We start from the raw sequence: 19,453 nt of genomic DNA, 5'->3' as shown, positions 1-19,453 counted from the left end.
GTTTCAGGTTATTGTTATTTTAAAGCCTGTAGAATAATTGCAAGCATGTGCATATATATGAAGCAGTAATGATAGTACAGGCATTTTGTGAGAAAATATGGGTGGACCTCTCAAAAATTGCAACAGAAACCATTTCAACTGTTTTTGACTCATGAATATGTAATTAATAACATACTAAAAGTCTTAAGGAATCCAAGTGGTGGAAAGTTATTTTCTAAGGGGTTTCTTAACCATACCTTTATGTCAATTTTCGGCTTCCTAAAGTACTGTTTTATGGTAGAGGGGATATGTGCCAAATTGTTAACCTTTTCAGAAAAGCTTGAAACTTGGTACACTTATACAGTTGGGGGCTCTGAACATTTTCAGATATTAAGCCATTGCAAAATCGAATCATGGTTGCCATGGAGACCATTTTACTTTCCGCCATAGCCTAATTATAAATTTTTCATCATAACTCCTGAACCAAACATAATACCACATAACTAATGATGCCTAACCCTATGTTTTCATGGTCAGGGATTACTATGATACCACATACAACATCAGAAACAGTGAAGGTCAGTAGTTAAGGGTGAATCCAATGTTAATTTTTATTTATTTATTCATACATTCTTTTCTGATATCCACACAAATCGTTCATTACTGTCCAAATCAACCGACAACTTTGTTTAACAAGAGATATGGTACAATGCATGTGCAAATAAATTATTAACTATGAAGTCATAATATTCATTTGATTTAATTTTCTTGCCATAAATGTATTAAACGTTTTCAAGATAACAATGTCAAGTTATTTTTTGGTAATGTTTGCCTTTATTAGTTAGAGAGAGAGAGATCAGAACCATATGACCCGACAGCAGACCTGGAACTCATATGGAAAACTGCCACCCTGTTTGTCTCACAAAGGCCAGCATGGTCTAGTATGATGCAATTTGCACAGCATGGCAATCACCCGGGGTAAACATCCTTTGTGTTTACCCCATTGGTTGATATGAGACGTAGTGACCCTACATGCATCTACTCCGCATGTTCATATGTGAACATGCCCACTGCCACAATTCCACCCCAATCATCACATTTTATCAATCACTGGTGGAAGGCATTTTCTTATGAAAGCAGCTGAGCCAGAGGTTAGTGACTTTGGGGCTTCCACACTGATATTAGTTGTTGGGGTCCATTGGGCATGTTATGGTTGATGCTGGGAAGAGGAAGTGATAATGATTTTCTATGCAGCCGTTGTGCACATTATGACAGGGAAGATGTTTGGATGGTATTTGCATTGAAAGAGTCCTTAATTGCCTGATTCTGCCTGATGCACTTGTTGTGACTCCCCATTAGCTGCAAGGAGATCCAAAATACTATGATGAAGAGATGTCATCAGCAGATGATACCTGCTGGAGATCGTTTATAAAACTCTGGTGTCAATTAAGTTGCTGCAATCTATGCAAAGCTGATAGACGATGTCTGCAGAGAAGGCGTGCCATTCTGATGTGATTCTCAGAATAAGATGACTTCTCAAATGCAAAACTGAATCCTTAAAATCCATTGGTAGACATATTTTGCAAGTTTCTGAGAATTGGGAACTTCACCTTGAAACAATATCAGAAATGCTTCCTTTCATGGCAGTATCAGGGCATAATCTCTACACAAAATTAGCTCACATCTACAGTATGTGCAGACAGGGCCGCCCATAAGGGGTAGAAAGTGTGAAAGCTTTCTAGGGCCCAGCCACTTGGGGGGCCCATGGTCTTTGGAAGCCAAGAACCTACCTAGATAACCTTTATTTTTAGATTTTTAGATATTTATGTCAATATCTATTCAATGTTGGGTGTTTACACAGAGCTGCGGCTCCGCTTAAGGCCATTTAAAAAGCAGTAGAAAAGCTACTTGTGTCTGGGTGTGGTTGTGAAAAGTATTTGGACCCCATGAAAAAACAGGTTGGGTACCTTTTGTAGTTCTTCTACATTCTTATAAACAGGACAGGCTAGTTACTCTGTAATTTTCCTGAGTCTACAAACAGGTTTAAATGATCTCTTCACATAAAGTACATTTTTGTGAAAAAGAATTTCCCTTTGGGGACTATAACTTCTAAAGGCTTTGACATAAGTCTTCAGGTTGACACGGCCAGCCAGGTCTGACCAGTTTTTCAGAAACCTGGCCAATTGACCAACCAGCCGAGTGATACCACAATGAAGCTGACGAGCAGCATCATCCTGTTTTAATCATTGTAACCACCAAGGTCCTGCTTTCTGTATTGTTTCTAAAAATAATAAATGAAAATAGACCTTAAAAAGTTCTTAATGCAAAGAAAGATACAAGGCACAAAGAAGTTGGAAATAACTGAATGAACAGATTTGTGTTCAAAGATTAAGAATTTTTTTGTAATGATTTCAGTAATTTTGCAGTGATGAGAGCAGAATGAACTAAGCCTAAATGTTGCAACCAAATATAGGCCAACTTTATAGTTTTGAAGGGTAGGTTTTCAGGGGCCCAGCCAATTGTGTGGGCAGGCTGCAACATCTGACATGGCTTCACTCCATGCCAGTTTGTGCTGAAGTTAACAACACACAGTTCCGAACTATCTCCAAGAAAGACACAATTACAGGGGGTGCTCATGGCACAGTGGTTATCCCGCAGAGGACCCGGGTTCAAATCCAGCCTGGTTAAGTTCTCTGCATGTCTTCCCCTCTTTGCCCCATTTTAACTCTGTCTCTCCAAATCTAATGTAGAAAAAAAATATTAGAAAGACACAATTACTGCTTGGATCCAAGCTTGTGCAGTGTCTCGCACCTTTCTATGGCAAAAGCCATCAGAAACACCATTTTGGTTAGCATGGATGGACAAACTACTGCTGAGAACACATTCAAGAAGAGGGGTCGGGTGATCACCATCAGTACAAAGATCCTCAGTGAAGATCGACTGTGAAGCAGTGCAGGTGGATCTTCACCTACTTTTCAAGCGACACATAATTGCTGCAAAAGGTTCACAAGAACTGGGATCCAAGTTAAGTATGAACTGTGCAGTCCTCCTCCAGCCCTGTTTGAGACCTTCTTACTGCTTCGACATCCACATAAGCCACTATTAGCAGATGCCATTTGGGCGCTCCACACACCTGACCTTCCAGGAGGGTAAGGTCATATTTAGTATGCTCGATGGTGGAGCACTTGTTATGTGCATCATCTGGACACGTTGATATACATACAAAGACAAAGCAGCCGACGTCATAGGTGAGAACATGCTGGTTACCTTGAAGAAAAACAAGTTCCTTTCCAATCAAATAAACAAGCAGCTGTTCATCAACATGCTCAGTGGTCACCAACAGAAAAGGAGCTGTCAGACGTACCATGCCACAAGTGATGCTGATTGGCTCATAGAACAGAAAGCAGTGGAGTTTGCCACACAACAAACGCTGTGCTCAATAGGAAAGGAGCTCCCCTCCAGAAATTAGAAACCAGTTTGTTTTAAGCCCTTTTGTGAGAAGCTGGCCTCTATAACCTTGTCATGTATAGTATAGCTACTGGGTCCGCCACCTACATCAGCAGGAGCAAAGTATCACAGTCAGCGTCCAACAATGGAAGGGAACAATAGATAAACAAACTCCTCCTCACAAATAGGGATTGTGGGGTGCTTGTCCATATCAAAACTGTCCCACCAACACCTCCACAGATACTCTTATGGGTCATCTGATGCACATGCAAGACGGACTGTAACAACCGAAAGTGCACATGCAAGAAGCATGCCATTGAGTGCTCTGTTGCATGTGGTACCTGCAAAGGATCTGGGGGTGCAAAATCATCTCAGGTTGGAGATGATGATGAGGAAGATGATGAGGAAAACCAGACTATGTTTGAGAAAACTTGCTCCAATGCTTCATACAACTATTAAATAAACGTAAAAGTCGATCTGAATACTAAGTTGAGTTTTTTTATTAGTCAATTACACAAGGCTACATTGAAATATGTCTTTTCACATCTCCCGTCTCAAGTTACCACACTCCAGAGGGGGTCAGAGGGCAATGCATATTCATGGTATGCATTGATTTACCCCTTTCACATTGCATTAGTACAGCTCTGGCTGCACTTTGGATTAGTAGTTCTTCTGTGCACCAAAATATTTTCATATTAAAATGTATGTTTATCTGTGCAACAATTTATGTTAATTTGTGCAATTTTGCATTCACAAATATTTGTGTTTTTTTTATATTGTTATAGTATTTTACATACATTTAAGATGTCTTTGTTAGAGAACACAATTAAAACTCGATACACAATTTTTATGCAACATAGGCCCCAATTGTAAAGTCACAGCGATGTTTTTGGATTCTGGGCTTATATTTTCGGAAAAACATTGGATTCACCCTTAACTATTGACCTTAACTGTTTTTTTTTTTGGTTTTTTTTAAGATATTTTTTGGGCATTGTTATGCTTTATTGATAGTGCACAGAGACAGAGGTGAAATGGGGTAGTGAGGGGAGTGACATGCAGAGAACGACCGCGGGCGGGAATCGAACCCGGATCTGCTGCTGGGCCCGGCCCGGGGGGGGGGACGCCCTACCAACTGAGCTAAGGGCGCCCAATCTTAACACCTTAACTGTTTCTGATGTTGTATGTGGTATCATAGTAATCCCTGACCATGAAAACATAGGGTTAGACATCATTAGTTATGTGGTATTATGTTTGGTTCAGGAGTTATGAAGAAAAATGCATAATTAGGCTATGGCGGAAAGTAAAATGGTATCCATGGCAACCATGATTCGATTTTGCAATGGCTTAATATCTGAAAATGTTCAGAGCCCCAAACTGTATAAGTGTACCAAGTTTCAAGCTTTTCTGAAAAGGTTAACAATTTGGCACATATCCCCTCTACCATAAAACAGTACTTTAGGAAGCCGAAAATTGACATAAAGGTATGGTTAAGAAACCCCTTAGAAAATAACTTTCCACCACTTGGATTCCTTAAGACTTTTAGTATGTTATTAATTACATATTCATGAGTCAAAAACAGTTGGAATGGTTTCTGTTGCAATTTTTGAGAGGTCAGGTTATATAATGCCTGGACTATGAGGGGTTTTGACACTATAGGCAAGAGAAGAAAGCTGCACATTCATGTTAGTCCAATGCCTGGGCAGACTAAAAGTAAGTGAGAGCAAAAATGTACGAGTGACCTATATAGATATAGCAAGTACTGACAAAGTACAAACCACAGCATATTATCCTTTGCAGTTCACAACAATACAAAGCACACTATGTATTGTAAAGCAGAGGTGCAGGCAATGACTTAAACACGCCTAAAAACTGATGAGCATAAACACAACAACCCAAGATGGAAACTTAAGAACACAGAGAGCATCAGTGTGACAAAATCACATAATGTTTATCACTTTGTCAGCTTGATGTTGGAAGCAGCCCCCCCCTCCCCCCACACACACACACACACCTGTTTGTGTATTTCAGTTAGAAGGACCTGCACTGCAAATGGCATACCACTATGATGATTTATATTCTGAAGCTTAGATCTCAGTGGCTGGTGGCTGGACTGATTGTACACAATATATTCTGAACACATCTGAAACCTACAGTGCTGTAAAGTGACTTTGTTCACTTCTGTGGGAGTCTTCATGCTCTTCAGGCTAAATAAGCATCAGCTGAGCCCGCTCTCACATGGATCGTCTGAGGGTATCTAAACTTCATAATGAACATGAGTGGTGTTCTCATACAAATTTTAGCTGTTTCACTGAATTTGCCCTTTGTTTGCTTTGCACAATGCAGTAATTGGGGCATTCATAAGAAGATTATGCCTGTGCTGATGGGAAAATAGCTCATTTTATAACACACAGATAGAATCACTCCCACTTCAGAGAAAAACACCCTTTAAAACTAATATGAATACTTCATACTAGCTTCACCTTTTGAATCTCCTGGCATGTGTGTTAATTGCAGAGGAGTGTAACTGTATCTTGCGGAGGTCTACATACTACAGCAGAAGTAACAGGAGGAGGGGACGACAGAGCAGAACTTCTATACTGGGATAGGTCTGTTTTCAAGCAGCCAGCAGAGGGAGATCCGCCAGCTGGTGTCAGTGGGTCAGAGTTTTTTCTCACACAGCTACTCTGCAATTACATTAGAGAGGGGGACTCGCATGCACAGGAAACGTCTGAGCTCATGGAGAGAGAGAGAGAGAGAGAAACAGACAGACAAACAGACATACAGAAAAAAGACAACGCCTTCTACAAGGCACAACAGATACGGATACTTTCTTCATTGGGTGGATTGATTGACACTTGTCTATCTGTGAACTGAGAGGGGGCCATGTCGCGACGTGACCAAAGGTTTCGGAGGGGAATGAAAGGACGGTAAGGTCATTCATTTGCGAGATGTGTATGTGCAAAGTGAGAGTGAGAGAAAAGTCAGAGGAAGAGTTTGAGAGTATGAAAGAGTGAAGAAAAAGTGAGAGAAAGGGACTCTAAGCAAATTGTACTCCAACGTCTGCCATACTTCCTCAAAACAGATACATGTATAACCCGTGTTTCAATAGTCGTGTTTCTTTCATATCAAGAATGAGCATGAGACATACATGTGTCATGAAAGCATAACAACAACAGGGAAAGCAGCTACCAGTAAATCCATTACTAACGCTTTCTTTTTTTGGATGCCCATTTGTTTTACCCCATCAACAACTACTCTTCCTCAGAACTGTCAAAACGTACATACATAATATAGGCCTAAAAATGCTCACACTTATATTGCACGCATAACACAAGTGAGGCAATATTAGTGTAAGACCAGCACAATAGCAGAAAAACAAATGCTTCCTAGACATACTGTTTTTGAACGGAAATCATTCAGGGCGAAACAGACAAAACAGGCAGGAAACTAAGGAAGGAGAATGCGTCATCAGATCCATCACATTTGTAGATTTTGTTTTCATGTCCACCAGGTGCTGGTGATGCACTACGAGCAAGATGAAGGAAACACTTTCAGGTGAAGGGGTAGAGCAATGTGAGGAGAAGGAAAGCAGAGAGAGCATACATTCTTTGGATTTATACGCCAGGGCTGTTTCCAGGCCTGTTTTGCGACCAGCTGTTTAGATGGAATCACATATGTGAAGCACCTACTGCCGGCAGCACCATAACAAAGACAGGAGGTCGAAAATAAACCGGCAGCTCTCTGACAGTTTTATTACTTAATTATTTCCTCAGCAATTAATAACAGGCCAGTCTAATATAGAACAGTACTTCCTACAGTGTACTACAAACCAAGCAGATCTAATATCTAATATAAGACTGCTGGTCGAAACACTCATTCCGTTTTCATGCTATGGTATCCATCAAATAACAATAATCATATGACCATATTTCTGCACTCAAATGACATAAAGTAATTTGATTCCCATGTCCATTAGAAGGAGTATTTTCTATCATGAAAAAATCACTCAAGAAATGACGTGTTTAACATAAACAACAGCTGCAATGGTTTGTTTGGAAAAATAAGAAAAACAACTGGGTATAATTGTCAGACTCAACCTAGTCTCGCAAAGCCAGACCAAACTACAGCAAGTAGTAGGGTCTGGAAGCACTCTGTTTAGAGCCGTCTATTCGGGTGGGGAAACCGGGGGAAACTGGGCTAGCCTGTTTGTATTTGTTTAAACCAATCACAATCATCTAGGGCGGGGCTAACCCCGGGAAGCAGCAGCGGTGTCCTGCAAAATAGTGCCGGGGGGGGACTTATTTTGATGGAACGTCTTCACGTCCAGAGACTGTCAGAGAAATGGCTAAACCCGCAAACGCCACACAAAAACTATTAAAGACAAAAGGAATATACATAGTGTGTTGCTTTCTAACCAGCATGTCAAGACACCATACACTTTAGCCCCCGAGGAGCTCACGGGATAACTTAACCGGAGTTAACTAGCCACCCACGTAGTGTTATATCTGGTAACATTATCATCGGCGGTTGAGAGGACGGCTACGGCGGTCGAGTAGAATTTTTAGCATTCGAGAACTTATGTCACCACCTCCTATCGCTGTAGTCAGAGCCGTAGTCCGTCTGTTTACAGCCAGAACAGGGTTTTGACGTTGTGAGCGCTACACCAACTGCAGCAAGTAGCCGTAAGAGTTGCTAGGTGATAGTGGAAGCCGTTGGAATCTTTCCCCGTCGCTAAAACACCGCTGCATAGTCCCTAATTCACCAAAGAAAGGGAACGGCGGATCTTAATCTAGCTGGTTATAAGGTCCGGTGCTCAATTCAAACCCCCACGCTTCATTTTCCAGAGTTTATGAGGGTATTTCTGCCCGGGGGTAGTTGTACAATGAAGTTGGACAGCTAGGCTAAGCTAGGATGCATCCCGGACCGCCGCCGCCAATATTATTATCCCGAAGTATCGCCACACTTTATTTCTGTCTACAGTAATGTGACTTCTCACACCCTGTGTGTGTGTGTGTGTGTGTGAGAGAGAGAGCGCTGCACATAAGCACACGGGTTGACTGAGCGAATTGTTTCCGAATTTGAGGGGGATCACAATAGGGGAAAGCCAGCAACCGGAATAGGAGGGGGCTGCGTCAGGGCTGCGTAGCTTTTCGACGCAAGCGAATAGACGCTGGCGGAAGTGGTCATGCCAGACTAGACTCAACCTAGTGATACTGAAGCGAAAGAGAAACACATAGCATTTGGCTTATTACCCCTTTAAGACAATAAACAAAAAAAATGTACTTATGTAATCAAGAAAATCTGTTAATAAATGAAAGAACATGATTGACGGTGAAAATGGAGGAAAATTATGTCTTTCCCTCCCTAACTATTTGATTCTCAACAGTAACCTTTTCATTCCCTATTGTAAGAACTGCATGACATTTACAGTTGAGGTTGGTCGGAGAGGAAACATGGAGCTGCACTCTGTCCAGGAAGTCACCTCCCACTCCTGTTGTAGTGCTGGAGAGATAAGGAAGCAGCGTTTTATTGTACATTATTCTGCATTCAGTTCAAAGCCAGGATGCCACTGAAAGTTGCTCTTTGCAGATTTTAAAGGACTTAAAATGGCCATTGCTGAATTACATTTAAGGGATGAGTGGTGTTTAGGAGGTAGCTTTCGTAATGTTTGCACTTTGTTTGGCTTTCTGGAAGTTAAATTAAATTAAAACATGTGACGGAGCAGTGACCCCACATGAATAGCCGTTTTGTAATGAGGATTATTAGTTTTGAATGTTCTCATGGTCACGGTGACATCAGCAGCTTCGAGAACTAACATCGTCGCTTTAGTGAAGATTAACATTATATCCTCAAGGCATGTGCTGGAGAAATAACAGCAGTTTAATGGCTCAACTTCAAATTTCTGTCTAATAGAAGGATTATGCAGCAATAAACATGTCAGGAGAGAAAGGGAGTTGGGTATCAGTGAGTTGGAATGCTACGGTAAGAACATGAGCTGGAGGTGTTGCACCTGATCACGCACATTATGATCTGTTAGGTAAATTTTCCTCGCAAGTCTCAGGTGTTCCTCCACAGATTGGATTCATATTACTTTGCTGGATCGAGTACCTATCGTATTAAAGCTACATCTAAATCTGTATTTTCTGTTGTTGTTTTTCTTTTCATTATTACAGCCATCACATTGTTTCATTGTTCTGCTTTCTCTATATTCCCTGCTTCCTGTCTTTTCTTCAGATGCTGTGAATGTAGCTGCATCCTGTCTCACTGGCACTATGAAAGAGAGGGCCAGCTCTATTGTAAAAAGCACTACTGGGGTCGTTATGGAGAGCACTGCCATTGCTGCAAGGAGACCATCTTAAAAGGACTCATTATGGTAACATAAAAAGCACTGTGAAGAATAATAATTTCAACATAAACCCTTGATATATGCCTAAAAATTAGGGCTGTGCAATATGGTCAATATCATAATTCAGTTTAAATTCAAATCATTAAGTTTAAAGCCTAGTACCACAAAGCAATAGAAAAAACACTATCATTGTGTAATTAGAGAATAATGATTCACACTTTACTGTATCACATGATTGTATTTTTGTTTTTCTAAATCTAACTTTAATGTGTTATAAGTATTCAAATCCTCTTCAATTTACTCCTCTATGAAGAACTACTACTACTTCAACACACAGTCAGCTTGATTTAAACTTTAAACATGTCACATGATTTTAATCTATTAGACGTGTGTCAAAATGTTCAAAATCCTTAGATTTAAAGCTTTTTCAGTCCTTTTCTGAGATCATAATTGGTGTTTCTTATGTAATATTCTCATACAAAGGCATAGCAATAATCTCTGCTGCATCAAGTATCACAGCAAGAAATACCTAATATCAGCATGCTACACCAACTATTCAAACATACAAAGCATTCCTGCCTCTCATTTTCCTCCAAGTATGAACGCCTTTTTTCCCTTTTAACTCAGGGGACATCCTCTAAAAACATCCTGAAATTATAAGGCCTTGATGCAGGAATGCAGAGAAATAGTCTGACCCCCACTGCATGTCATCTTGTACAACCAACCTTATTCCCTTTGCCTCTACATTGTGTTTTACCACACTGCCTCAGGTTGCTGGAGAGCAGAAGTACCACCCTGAGTGCTTCACTTGTATGAGCTGTGAAATGGTCATTGGAGATGGAGAAACCTACACACTTGTGGAACGCTATAAACTCTACTGGTAAGTTTGAAGCTGAAAGGAAAACAATTAAAAAGTTCTCTATATAAAACTAAGCTTAACTTGTAAGATGAAAAAGATAAGTGAAATCAAAATAATAGTTTTTTGTATATATATATTTCTGATTTTGATGCTTGTCCTTTATTCTTTCAAATCAACTACCTATTCTGCAGTGGCCACTGTTTCTGTCAAGGTGTAGTATCAACTCCGAGGTCAGCTTCACCTCTCACCAAGAGTTCCCACATGGTGGCGCTAGTGTCTCTCCCTCCCCATGCAGGTGGCCGACAAGGCTTGACTGTTACAAGTGACCTCAGCAAAGAGATAGGCCCTCTAGTCACAGTGACAGTGTGAGTCTCGCTTTTGACTAGACCTTAACTCAGAATTAGCCCCAAAACTGATTCAACACACCACACTTTCTGCCTTACCCTACTTTTTGTGTACCCATTCACCTCATTGACATTGTCTCTCAGGTTAGACTCAGCTGTCCTCAGCCTTGACCTGCTGTCCTTTGTCCACACTGGTGACAGAGTACTGGAGGTCAACGGCATCCCTGCCCAAAACATTTCTGCGGACGAGGTAAACCTCCAAAGCTACCTACAGTTCTACAAAAACAATTTATAAGCAAGACTAATGGTAATTTCCACAATATCCATATCCTTTCCTCTAGATTAACTGTGTGATCCAGGACACAAGCAAACCACTACAGCTGACCATTGAACACAACTCCCAGTCTCCTGACAGCCTCCCAAGCTCAAACGATCCCCAGGACGACATCATCTGTCCTGACACCTGTGTCAAGGAAAAACTATCTTCAACCCACAAACTCCCTAGTCTTGAGGAAGAACCAAGTTCAGGGCAGGAGACGGATGAACCAATCAGGATGAGCCTCTCGCCGCCTCAGCATCAAGGATCCGGGGGAATGCGATCCAGACACATTCTGTTAGTGCTGATTCCCTGCTTATATCATCCATTATTCCACACGTTCTTTCTTTGTCTAAGTCTTCCTGTTGTTTTACAGACGCAGCTGTAGTATAGATAAATGTCCTCTGTCTGTGGGAGCCCCGCCTCTTTTATCTCAAAGGAGAGACATGGCTCGCTCTGAGTCTCTTCGTGTCGACCCTGGAGATCGGACTCATCGCATCTTCAGACCTTCAGACCTCATCCATGGAGAAGTGCTTGGCAAGGGCTACTTTGGACAGGCTGTCAAGGTACCACAATAATTTTGTCCCATTACATTGGAACTGTCATTATCGTTGGTGACAGGGTAATTTGTCAGATTGATTATCATCAGCGTTGTGATTAACCTGTTGCTGTCAAGGTTACACATCAGGAAACCGGAGAGGTGATGGTCATTAAAGAGTTGATACGGTTTGACGAAGAGACACAGAAGACTTTCTTGAAGGAGGTAAGTGTTCATTAGAGCATGAAAGACCACATGATTCAAGATGTTAAGTAGCAGGGAGTTAACCTCACACAGCACACCCAGATTTGGAAGAGAATAAGGATCGCCATGTCCCACAGACTATTAGAATGGGCTATTGTAATGTTATCGGTAAGCAATGGCCTGCCAGGAAAGATTAAATTGATGAACTATCCATACACAATGTCAAGCAGTAGGCCTGCCACAGGAACTTTGAAGATGCATAAATGTTTGTATGTTCTTCAAGTAGCTTGAAGAAGGAGTGCAGGCAGTGAAAGGTGAGTTCATCTGTGGAGTATTGGAAAATGTAATCTGATCAACTATAATTTTATATTGGCAAGGCTAAATTGTTAAAGCCCATGTTTCCACGTTATAGTAATCCTGTCCAAATGGGGCTATATAAACCAACCCCGTTGTTGTTGTCTAGACTTCAGAAGGCATACAAAATCTATAGTTAAGGGAGGTGGGTGCTCTGTAAAGACCACTTAAGGTTGTACATTGGCAAGAGAGTTAGATTCTATAAATATAATCTGTAGAACAGTTCTTAACCAATCTTACACCATCATAAGGTTACTATCTAAACTATTGAGCTAATGTCATGTTTCCATAATAACTCAAGTTTTTTGTTTACACATCCTCTTACTTTGTACAGGTGAAGGTGATGCGCTGCCTGGACCACCCCAATGTTCTTAAGTTCATTGGACTGTTTTATAAAGACAAACGAATAAACTTTGTCTCTGAATACATCCAGGGAGGATCTCTCAGAGAGACCATCATGAAAATGGTCAGTCAAATTAGTTTCTCAAATATGTTCCTCAGTTAGTGTTGACAGAGATCAGAGACACAAGGTGTTGGTCACAATCTTGTTGTTGCAGGACAAGGATTTTCCCTGGGGTATAAGAGTGAGTTACGCAAAAGACATTGCAGCTGGAATGGTGAGTCTAACAGATAAATATTCTTAAAGCTCTCATATCCAAATCAACTTTCTCTAATGTATGCCATCTCTCACTCTAAGGCCTATCTACACTCCATGAATGTTATCCATCGAGACCTAAACTCACACAACTGCCTGGTCAGAGAGGTAAACAAATGGTGCAACCACACACATCAGCGAACATTGGATATCTTCACTATATGATACACAAACACACACACACCCTCACACACAGATAAAGGACTAACCCCTTCTACTGATTTCAGAAATGTGTAGAATTACTGTGAATAAACAAGAATTAGGGACAGTTATGTAACATATCTAGAAAAACTTAATTCATTGTTCATTTTAATGTTAGGTTGACTTTTACATGTTAATCCTACCATATGTACTCCTGTATAACTTTGGTCTGGTCAAGTTGCTTAAAGCATTTGAAAAATATTGCAAATTCTGTAAAATTTCAAAAACAAGACCATAGCTGTAATTGTTATTGTATATGTAAATTATAAATTAGAATTGAAAATCCAATCATAAAACTCAGTTTCTCACTGTCACATGAATAATTGATTTCAATGCTGCCAAAGACGCATTAAAAATGCATTGATCGTAAACATTATATGTATTTTGAGGAACACAAATGCTACACATACTGAACTTTGAGACAAAAACAGACCAACATAAGAAACAGAAAGCTGCAATGTGCTTTGTTTTTTCATTATAAAACAACAAATCATATTTTACATTCCTCTCTCTCCTTGTTTAGAACCAGTCAGTGGTAGTAGCAGACTTTGGACTAGCAAGGTTGGTGATGGAGGGGAGGAAAAAAAAAAAAACATCGTCTCTGGAGCGGCCTTTGAAAGGAACTCTGCCAGAGCTCCGCAGACCGGACCGGAGGAAGCGCTATACTGTGGTGGGGAACCCCTATTGGATGGCCCCCGAGATGCTCCATGGTGAGATTCAAGGCTTTTTCCATTTAACAGAGTGTATATCTCTAAGACCCCGTTTCCACTTGGCATTAACATCTGACTTTTGTAATCGGATCACATGAATAAAGCTTTAACTACAGGTGAAAACACTCTCAAGACGCATTGAGATCGGATCACAAAAACCACATTTGGAGGTGGTTTGCGTCCGTTGTGACCGTTGTGTCCGCATTCATTTGGTAGTGGGAACACCAATGTGGTTTTTATCCACATTAGGGACCTCCTACTCAACTGCCGCCCCCTGCCTGAGCGGAAATACATTGAAAATGCAGCTTTTATAGAAGCCTCATGAACATTAGTTGCATCCGCCAGTATTGCAAATGACAAGCTTTCTGTCCTCTGTTTTCATTTCACTGCGTAAATCTGAAAACACGGAAATCGCTGCTATTGACTGGAGAGCTGCAAGGCAACGACTTCCTGTTCTTATCTGCTTGAGAATAAAAGTCAACTTGCGTTTGGCTAGTAACAGGCTTTTAATGTGAAGGCGCACAGGAAATATTCTGTTCGCATATGCAGTATCTTAACTGCATACAGAAAGCCGTGTAGGCCTACTGGTGGTGGTGACAAGAGTGTAGCAGACATTAGAAAAGCCGCCCGGCAAACACACATCTTTCACCAGCCAAAGAGGCGTAATAACTTACTCGCCTAAGAGTTTTTACTTTGATATACTATCTATGATATTTCCCGCATTTGGCGAGTGTTAATGTAGAGCCCTCTAAGCAGTGTAGTGCATCGCTCCTCCTTGTCTAAATGAGACAGTAGCTTATCTCGTCAACCTAGACTTGTAATTATCTTCGCACGTAATACATTTTAATAGCAAATGCGATTAAAACTGTGGCACTGTACAGCCCTATATGTTTACTTGTTTGAACCCCACCGGTTAAAAACAGCAATGCAAACGGAAATTATGTGCGTGTTGATTTAAATACAGCGCGGCGCGGGTAAATGAAATCGGATCACAAGTAGACAAAGAAGTCACATTTGAAAATACAAGTGGGAACACACGGACTGAGAGCTGGCCACTTGTAACCTGATTCAAAAAGTCAGATGTTAATCCCAGGTGGAAACAGGGTCTCAGATCCCTTAAGTGAAATCTGTTTAACTTATGCTATATTTGAAGAAATACTTATTAAAGTTATACACTGTTTCACGTCCCCTCTACTCCCCGGAAATTCTGGTGACCATAGCCTGGTGAAACATGGGGAGGGGCAGATAATACGGGGGGAGTAGGTCACTCCACAACCACACAAAAAAGAAAAGGAAGAAGTAGTAGCTTCGTAGCACTGTATTGTTGTTTCAAGTATTGTATTGTTTTGTTTGCGGCATCGTGATAGATTATGACTATGCCTTGCACTCTGCTGCGTATGCTCTCGCCTTAGCTGTTCCCATGATCCATGATGTCATCAAACTCGGTCTTTGGTTATTGTATTAATCGTGAGCCACCTAGTAGCCGAATATTATACTGACATACTGTATATTACATAGAAAATAATTACAAAAATCATTGGCACAATATTTCTGATTACGCATAAAGGACTTGTGAGAGCTCACAGCCTAGTTGTGAAAAAGTTGAGTTTGATTCATGCTCGGGGAATAAACTTTGTAGAAGACTACATCATTCTCTATTGTCTATAGCAGATCTAATGTGAAAGCAGTGAACACATGATCACTCCATCTCTGGCACTGGTCAGTATGGGACAGCAAAAATGTGGTTCTAATTTTCCAATCTTTCCTCTACACCTTTTAGGGAAAACGTATGACGAACGGGTGGACATCTTTTCCTTTGGTATCATGATATGTGAGGTAGGAATGTCTTGGCACAGCAAAATATTTCTAGAAATAACAAGAATTTCTCAATAAAGTGTAAATGTCAAACATTCAAATCTCTATTATTTACACTTTTTTTTTAATCAATCACAATATCAAACCTGGGTATGTCTCTGTCACTTTTAGATAATAGGTAGAGTGAGTGCCGACCCGGACTACCTTCCCCGGACAAATGAATTTGGGCTAAATGTAGCCGGTTTCCTGCAGAAGTACTACCCTCCACAGTGCCCCCCCTCCTTCCTGCCACTGGCTGTCCTCTGCTGTGACATGGATGCTGATAAACGGTATGATTGAACAATTCCAACACAACTGCAGACCTAGGTTTTTATTTAAGCAAACTGTGAGAAAGCGTTAAAAGCATTTGTGAGATATTGCGTTCACAATATGCAGGGTCACAGCGACCTTGATCTTTACCCTTCACAATCAGTTTCTCTTCAAATCAAAGTGTGAGTTTGTTCCAAATTTGACAAAAAATCCCTTAAAGCGTGCTTGATATATGGGTTCATAAGGCATCTAATAAGGTCATTTCAGTCTTGAATTAGATCGGACAATGTGCAAAATTTTAATAAAATCCCTTGAAGTGCTCATGATATTATGATTCTCACAAGAATGACCTGGACTGACAGACAACGCGAAAACAATGCTTCCGGTGTGAGTACCAGATATGCTCGGCTGCCAGATAAATTCGGGTTGCACAATGATGACGCACTTCTTGTAAATTATATTCAAATACACTTCAAAAAAACAGTATTCCCTACCTTTTCCTGAAGCGAAAATGTATTTACTGTATTAAAACCAACATTAAGCTTACAAGTTTGGCATTCACCTTTTATTATATAAAACAGAGAAAAAAGTTTCACGTTCGGGCTGTATTGAACGCTCTCGCGAGATCTCTTGTAACGCCGCGTGATCTTGGGGACAATAATTACGTATTCCACAATCCCTTGCTATTCCGAACGATAGCTTATCTATTTTTTAACTACACGTACTATCTTTCTACATGTATCTTTATTGTGAATGATAATATTATAATAGATTGCAGTTTGCAATAGATTCGTAAGAAAGAAGTGGATCTCGCGTAGTACAGGAAGTGCGTCATCATTATGCAACCCAAATTTATCTGGCAGCCGAGCATATCTGGTACTCACACCAGGTCCATGACTCACACCGGCCTTCAGCTACGGCGCGGTGCATTAAGAATGTTATATTCATCCGTTACCTTTACTTATAGTAAAAAAGTGTGCTGCACAAACAGTGACCACTTTATGTTGTCCAGAATAGCTAATAGGCCTACATATTAAGTCTGTGCATCACTCACTCATGTAAACCCTAATCTCTGATTATAACAACTTTCTGTCTTTTCTTCTGTCAGTACTTCCTTTTCCAAGCTGGAGGAGTGGCTTGATAACCTACTGATGCACCTGGACATCAGCCTACCTCTGCTCTCTGAGTTAGAGCAGCTCCGCAGAGGCTTCTGGGAGAATCACGACCCCCATCACCACTGTCACAACCAGGACTGGATACCTGACTCTCAAAAACAAACCAACTGTTCACAGCCACAAAGACAGAGCCCAGACCCCAAGCCAAGTTTGGACAGTGCAAAAACCCACAGAGAGTCTAATCACCTCAACCAGAGCCTGGATCAAAATAGCACACCTGACGGCCACACTGAAGCAGAGCAACACACGCAAGACAACCATGGCACAGGGACTGAACACGACCACTCCTGTTTAAGTAGAGAACGCGAGGGCCACTCACAAGACAATATGTGTTACAGATCTACAGGTACAGACTCATGCCAGAATGGGTCTGAAACCTATAAACACAATAATCCCTCAGGTCAAACAGGCACACAGCATGAGTCCTCACAACCAGCACAGGTCAACAATTCACCACCAGGCCAGGGTAACAGACGGACAGGCAGAGCACAGTGGGACAGTTCTACAGAGGATAGCTCTTTTCTCTGACTGCTTATGATGGCATCTACAAAGTCCGCTTCTGAGGGATATAAAACACTTTACGGAGATATCTGTGCCTTTTGGAGAAAAAAATTGGGAGAAAACTGGAGGACTCATACAGCTGTACGTGGAGGACTAATGCATGGAAACCAATAATATTAATATGAGAATTTTACATCTACGTAAAGCAGCCAAGACTTGTATGCAGCTTGATAACGTTCTCCTCATATTGTCTTGGGAACAAGTATGATTATGTTTTAAACCAGAGCCCAACTGATGTATTTTAACATTTGAGAGTAGAGGAATTTTGGCTGTATACAGTTTTGATAAGGATTGAATAGCCCAAAATGTGACATCAATCGCTCTCTGGTGGACATACACACAACACGGTGCAACACAATTCATATCTTTTGATAAGCTAAAATTGGCCGTCCAGTTAATCAGTTGGGCTGTAGTGTCATCTTCTAGAAGCTGTGAAACACATGACATTACTAGGCTATAGCCTAAGCTACTTAGTTTGTGTGGATCAATATTTATCAAAATGCCTTGTGTATTATCTGTTAAACTGTTTTTGCAGACCACATACTGCACACTCAGCTGTGGACATGTGAATGTGACTAATTATAAATCATTATTAAGCATTAAATGACTCAGTAGCGTCTCAAATGATCAAATGCAGTCCTTTTTTAAGGGAGTTGCTCTCCCAATAGTTGCTATATTTTAAAACACATTTTAATACCAATTAAAGCTGGGGTGGAGAATTTGGGGAGAAAATAGCAGTTGGGATCGAGATTTGAATTCAAATAGCCTACCTCAACCCCTCGACTTGTTCTCTTTGGTCCCTCCCCTATGGTCCCTCCCTGACACCAGGCCCCCAGGATGCTGCCTTCTCCGAGCAGCCAGCATGGACATGTGGCCAACCCATTGGTATTGCATGGTAAGGGGTGGAGCTTATTTTCATGCGGCCCGTAGGCAGATGTCCCTGTCCACACAGTACAAGCGGCGAACAAGATTGTGTCTCTGCACATTTTTTCTGGATATCAATCATAGGCTCATACTTATCTTTAGACCATATACTATTAAAATGTAAGTTTTCTCATTTCAAAACGCCACCTCAAGCGTTTTATTAGCCCAACGGCTTTTAACGGCTTTCAGTTTGTTTTCGCCAGGCTAGATGCTACAGAACGAGACACCCGCCTCCAGTCCGCTATGCTTGCCGCCCTCTTTCTTGATAGGTCCATAATGCCGCTACGTCCATGCTACGTAATGCTTTGGGCCGCATGGAATTTCCGGATTGTACTTCCTTGTTGCTTCTCTGCGCCTATGAGCAGCTTTCATAGGAATGAATGGGCGCCATGTTTCAATACGGTGTCCATTTCTTTATATGTCCATGCCTGACACACTCTACAGTCTACACCAGGGGTGTCCAAACTTTTTTCACCGAGGGCCACATACAGAAAAATCTACGAAGGGCCGGGCCACTTTGCAAAAATAACACATTTAACAGGACATGTAGCTGCTCTGATGTTTAGTTTCATAGTGTCTTCGTAAATTGTAATCCTTCTTCACATTTCCCCTCTTGTTTATATGGCAATGATACACCCAGTGTTTTCTGCCTTTGCGTCCGATGTCCAGCTGGGTGAAAATAGTAGCCAGCCGAGGTCCCGCCCCTCCAAGGGGGG

General features: G+C 41.2%; 1 protein-coding gene across 1 annotated transcript; it reads left to right on the top strand.

Moving 5' to 3' along the window:
* Window positions 1-6,212: 6,212 nt before the first annotated feature.
* Window positions 6,213-18,383, top strand: LOC307261180 (LIM domain kinase 1-like). Its single transcript, XM_080041660.1, has 15 exons — window positions 6,213-6,353; window positions 9,661-9,799; window positions 10,543-10,652; window positions 10,823-10,996; window positions 11,120-11,225; window positions 11,317-11,588; window positions 11,668-11,857; window positions 11,968-12,054; window positions 12,722-12,853; window positions 12,945-13,004; window positions 13,085-13,150; window positions 13,767-13,953; window positions 15,734-15,789; window positions 15,940-16,097; window positions 17,186-18,383. The coding sequence occupies exons 1-15, from the start codon at window positions 6,310-6,312 to the stop codon at window positions 17,778-17,780; spliced, it is 2,376 nt and encodes a 791-aa protein (XP_079897786.1). The 5' UTR covers window positions 6,213-6,309; the 3' UTR covers window positions 17,781-18,383.
* Window positions 18,384-19,453: the final 1,070 nt, after the last annotated feature.

The sequence above is a fragment of the Ammodytes marinus genome (assembly GCF_949987685.1).
Source record: "Ammodytes marinus genome assembly, chromosome: 14".
NCBI classification, from domain to species: Eukaryota; Metazoa; Chordata; class Actinopteri; order Uranoscopiformes; family Ammodytidae; genus Ammodytes; species Ammodytes marinus.
The sequence above is the reverse complement of the archived record's forward strand: the minus strand, read 5'-3'. Positions and strand labels throughout refer to the sequence as shown.

What these genes read in the sequence shown, in the direction of transcription:
- LOC307261180 (XM_080041660.1), top strand. Translation starts at nt 6,310, where the DNA reads ATGTCGCGACGTGACCAAAGGTTTCGGAGGGGAATGAAAGGACG. An exon ending in CGGAGGGGAATGAAAGGACG is followed by an intron (nt 6,354 to 9,660) that starts GTAAGGTCATTC and finishes TCTTTTCTTCAG; the next exon opens with ATGCTGTGAATGTAGCTGCA. An exon ending in AAGACATTGCAGCTGGAATG is followed by an intron (nt 13,005 to 13,084) that starts GTGAGTCTAACA and finishes TCTCACTCTAAG; the next exon opens with GCCTATCTACACTCCATGAA.